The 4,169-nt window shown below is 40.0% G+C and overlaps 1 protein-coding gene across 1 annotated transcript; it reads right to left on the minus strand.

The window, feature by feature from the left end:
- Positions 1 to 2,246: 2,246 nt before the first annotated feature.
- LOC106778806 (protein EXORDIUM) lies at positions 2,247 to 3,406 on the minus strand. Its single transcript, XM_014666801.2, has one exon. The coding sequence runs from the start codon at positions 3,322 to 3,324 to the stop codon at positions 2,371 to 2,373; it is 954 nt and encodes a 317-aa protein (XP_014522287.1). The 5' UTR covers positions 3,325 to 3,406; the 3' UTR covers positions 2,247 to 2,370.
- Between the last annotated feature and the right edge of the window lie 763 nt (positions 3,407 to 4,169).

Below are 4,169 nucleotides of genomic sequence, written 5' to 3' on the forward strand. Positions count from 1 at the left end.
TGCCAGTTCTGAACGCCATCCTAGTAGAAAAGGCCTGGATGTGATCGTCCGGGTCAGTAGTCCCGTCATATATGCTAAGTTGAGGTAGTACAAAATGCTCGGATATGTGGACATCCATGATGGCTTGAGTAAACGACAATTGGCCGACTGTTTCGTCCTATTTCACCGCGGGCACGGTGACGAGGGTGCTGGTCACTCTCTCAGTTTTCTCTTGACTTCCATTCAGCTCGGTATCTCCTATCTTCCAGGTTCGGTCCAAAGCATTGTTGTGCTCGGCCGTGCCCTCTCGATTAGTTGCAGCTCGATGATCTTCTTCTTGCTCCTGACCGGTCACCTCCTTGCCTTTTTCCCTCGACGCCCGCTCCCGAGTGATTCGGGCCGCACACTCCTCCCTCATTACCGACAGCTCTTCTTCATGTTGGCGTTTCATGTCTTCCATCTGTTGCCTCAACACCCGTATCGCCTCCATGGGATCCTCAATGGTTGTGTTCCTTGTAGTCACCATTGGGTCTGGACGCTCGGCCCCACAGTGGGCACCAAAATGTTCCGGTGTGAAGCCGAGTTACCAAACCTACACAATTTCTTCTCTTCAGGCCGATCGCTAATCCCGGAATATGTCCTCCACCAGTCCACTCCTGTGTTCGATGCGCCCGGAGGGTACCTGCCAAAGGTACTTCGATGCTTAAGTTAGTTAGACTGTCTGATCGGGTCTCTGGATTCAGAAATAAATGCGTAATAAATGAACCTACTTACCTGGTACCTCTGACATGTATTTATAGTGTTGGATATGGGCCTGATATTAAGGTTATCCTAATCAAGGCCCAATCACAGTCTAATCTCTTTAAGCCTGTAATTATCCTAATTATCTTAGCCTTACCTGGAGCATGTAGACCGTCCGTATCTTCCCGTCCGGTTCCTCTTACTTCGTCCAGCCGACCGTCTCGCGAGACAACCGACTGCCGTCATTTAGATGTCTTCGGTGGATTAGTTTATCTTGACCAGTGGTCTGTCCGGCTCTATTTCTCACGACCGAACGGTGATCCCTAGTACATATATTAAATAGTAATTCGATATACAATTATCATATATATGTATTTATATATTTATAGTTTATATTCCTCTAGAAGATCTATTTTATTATAAATTTATTTTGTAAATTTTCATTTATGAGAAGTGTAAATACATTAATATATATAAAAATTGTCTACAAACTTAAGACAATTCGAATAACGTTTAATGGTAATGTAACTCCAAAGCCAGGTGTTACTGTGTATAAGTTGGATGACGTGAATAAAAACTCACTTCATCTCGCTTTTTAGCATATAATTGATTATGTTGTTCACCTTTGTGACTTATTAAAAATGGGTATATCTCCTCAAACTCAACTCTTAGGTTGAGGTCAACCTTATCATTTGGAGGGAAATGTTCGGGTACTTCCTCAACATTAAGACATTGTTGGATTAGTTGCTTTCATCTTGATTTGGACCAAGTTCTAAGATCTCATCAATCTAGATAGTGTCGTTGATGGTAGGGGCATAGATTAAGGGTTCATTGACCAATTAGGGTGTTCTATGAACTAGGTTAGTACTGTATAATAATATAATATGTTAAAGAATTACTTTTAATAAAAAATTATCAGTATAACATTTATATAAATAATAAATTTTATCTTAATTTGTCGAAAGATAATATTGTTTCATTTTGATAACAATTGGAACTAAATTAAATTAAAAAAACATATATAAAAATTAAATTGAAATTAAGACAATCATTAACATTGACATGTGATCTATCACGTAACACGAACAATATTACATGTCATACCAATAACCGTGACAATAAAAATTATTACAAAAAATATTTTAAAAAAATTAAAAGGTTGAAAAATTAAAATATTTTGAAAAAAAGTAGAAAAAATCTAAAATTGACACAAGCCGTTAATCCGTTAATAATTTTTTTGTTAAAGAAAGACCTGGCTAAGATTCTCAACTACGAAGGATTGATTATTTTGCCTTGGAAAATTAAGTATAGAAACGTAAAGTGAAAACATGAAATTTAAAAGTATTTAAATAATTAGATCCCAAACTAATAAGTCAAAATAAGAAAATAATCGTCTTTTTCTTTAATTATAATAGAAAAATAATTGATACGGATTACTCCTCACATTGCATCATCTAAAAGTGGGACGAGTTTATTTACGCATTTCTACCTTTCACGATTCGGAAAATAAGATATAGTAGTAAAGATGAATGCTAAAATTAATCGATTAATAATACACCAATATTTGAAAGCAAACCAATATAATTTGCTTCTACCTATGAAGGAATGAATGAATATATATCCCTAACAACTAATATAACATAGTGATCCTCAAACTAGGGTGGAGCACGATGACGTGGAAGGGTCATACAAAGAAGGAAGTAGGTACTTCCTTCCATTAGCACCATGAGCATTGTAGCTAGCGCCAGTAGAAGAATCCACCAGCAAGTTTCCGGCGTAACCAGGGTAAGCTCCTTTGCCATAAACACCAGGGCAAGCCGACGCGGCTTCCAGCGGGGCTTCCGCCGGCCCTTGGAAGAACCCATTCCCAAACGGGTTCGTCGCCGTCCCAGCCAACAGGCTCGCCAGGTTGATAACCATCCCGTCGATACCCACATCGTTGTTAGGCGCCACCAACGGTGGGCTCTGCGGCCCATAAATCGGTTGGTGAAACGGCCAAGCGCAATGACCCGGGCACTGAGTCTCGGAGTTCCCAACCCAAATGTAAGCGAATTTGTAGCTTTTGTCGTTCCCCTTGGTACGCCCCGTCGAGGAGGAACCGTGGGTTCCGCATCGGCTCATGCAGAAGCCCTCAACTGCCACGTCAGCCGAGGTCAAAACTACATTGACGGCGTTTCTGTGTTCACCCTTTGAAGCCAACTCAATGAGGTGCTTGTTGGTGAGGGATTTCCCAAGCGAGTAGCTTTCGTCCAGAATCTGTTTGTTGAGAGAAAAGGAAAGTTTACGGGTGGCTTTTTTGTTACTGCTGAGGTGGTAGTATTTCTCGGTGGTTTTCCACCACGAGACGACGGATGGTTGGATGGTCTGTGGTGGAGAGGGTGAAGGTGAGAGTGAGGTGATGAAATCGGAGACTATTGCCTTCTGGGAAGGTTTGAAGTGACCGTACCAAATGAGGTTGATTGAGATTTTGCCAGAAAGAAGAGGGCCATTATGGTAGTGAAGAAGCTGAGTAGGATTCTGCACCAACTCATTCAACCTCCTTGAAGCCAAAGAGATGTGGAAGATTGATAAGAGAAAGAAGATTTTCAAAAGAACGGTTGCCATTTTTTGAACAAAAGATGCCAACAAGTTGAGTTGGCTTGACAATTTCTTCTTGTGTATTATGGGGATTAAAGAGAAGAGTATATATAGGTGAGAAATGTGTAACAAAGAAAAATTGAAGCTTTACAAGTGGGGCACAGTGGCACAGTGGCACAGACTTAGACACTATTTCAAAGCGTTTCTTTATTCAAAACTGAGCAGTGTAACCCTAATCCACGGCTTACTGGAAGTAGTTCAGTCCACGCGTTCGGCAAAGAGTGTTTGATGGAGGAGCGTGGGAAGCACGCGTTGGGGATGATGTGGGTATGCGTGGTGAGAGTTTAGAAAAAATAAAATAAAGAAGGTTTTATGAGAGGAAAGAGAGACGTTAGATGACAGTCTGTATAGTGTTGGATAATTAACTGGCACTTCGTAATCGAAGTTTGTGGTTTCATGAATGGTTATTTATGGTGTGGTGTGGGTATCCGAGGAGGCACGCTAGGCTACGAGATGCATATTCAACTCACACTGTCTCCGTGTGTAGTTGTGTAACGTAACTTTACACGTAGATATAGAGACGTTATTAAGCTGTCTTTTTTTTTTTTCTTAATTAAGTTGTTTCGTGTTTCAATGTTTTTGGCCAGTGTTTGACAACTACTGGAAATTTAGATCCCGGCAGTACTGCCAAAATTTAAACCACATGTATGTAGCGTTTCCTTTATCATAATAGCCCTTCTTGGAGTAACAAATACGAGCATGTACAATGTCTTATATATATTTGTTTAAAAATCTATGTTGGTTTTCGATGTTGTTCTGAAATCTCAATTTAATAATCATATTAAGTAATTTTAATTGGATTTTTAAAAATA

The sequence above is a fragment of the Vigna radiata genome, unplaced genomic scaffold, assembly GCF_000741045.1.
Source record: "Vigna radiata var. radiata cultivar VC1973A unplaced genomic scaffold, Vradiata_ver6 scaffold_187, whole genome shotgun sequence".
In the NCBI taxonomy this organism is placed as follows: domain Eukaryota; kingdom Viridiplantae; phylum Streptophyta; class Magnoliopsida; order Fabales; family Fabaceae; genus Vigna; species Vigna radiata.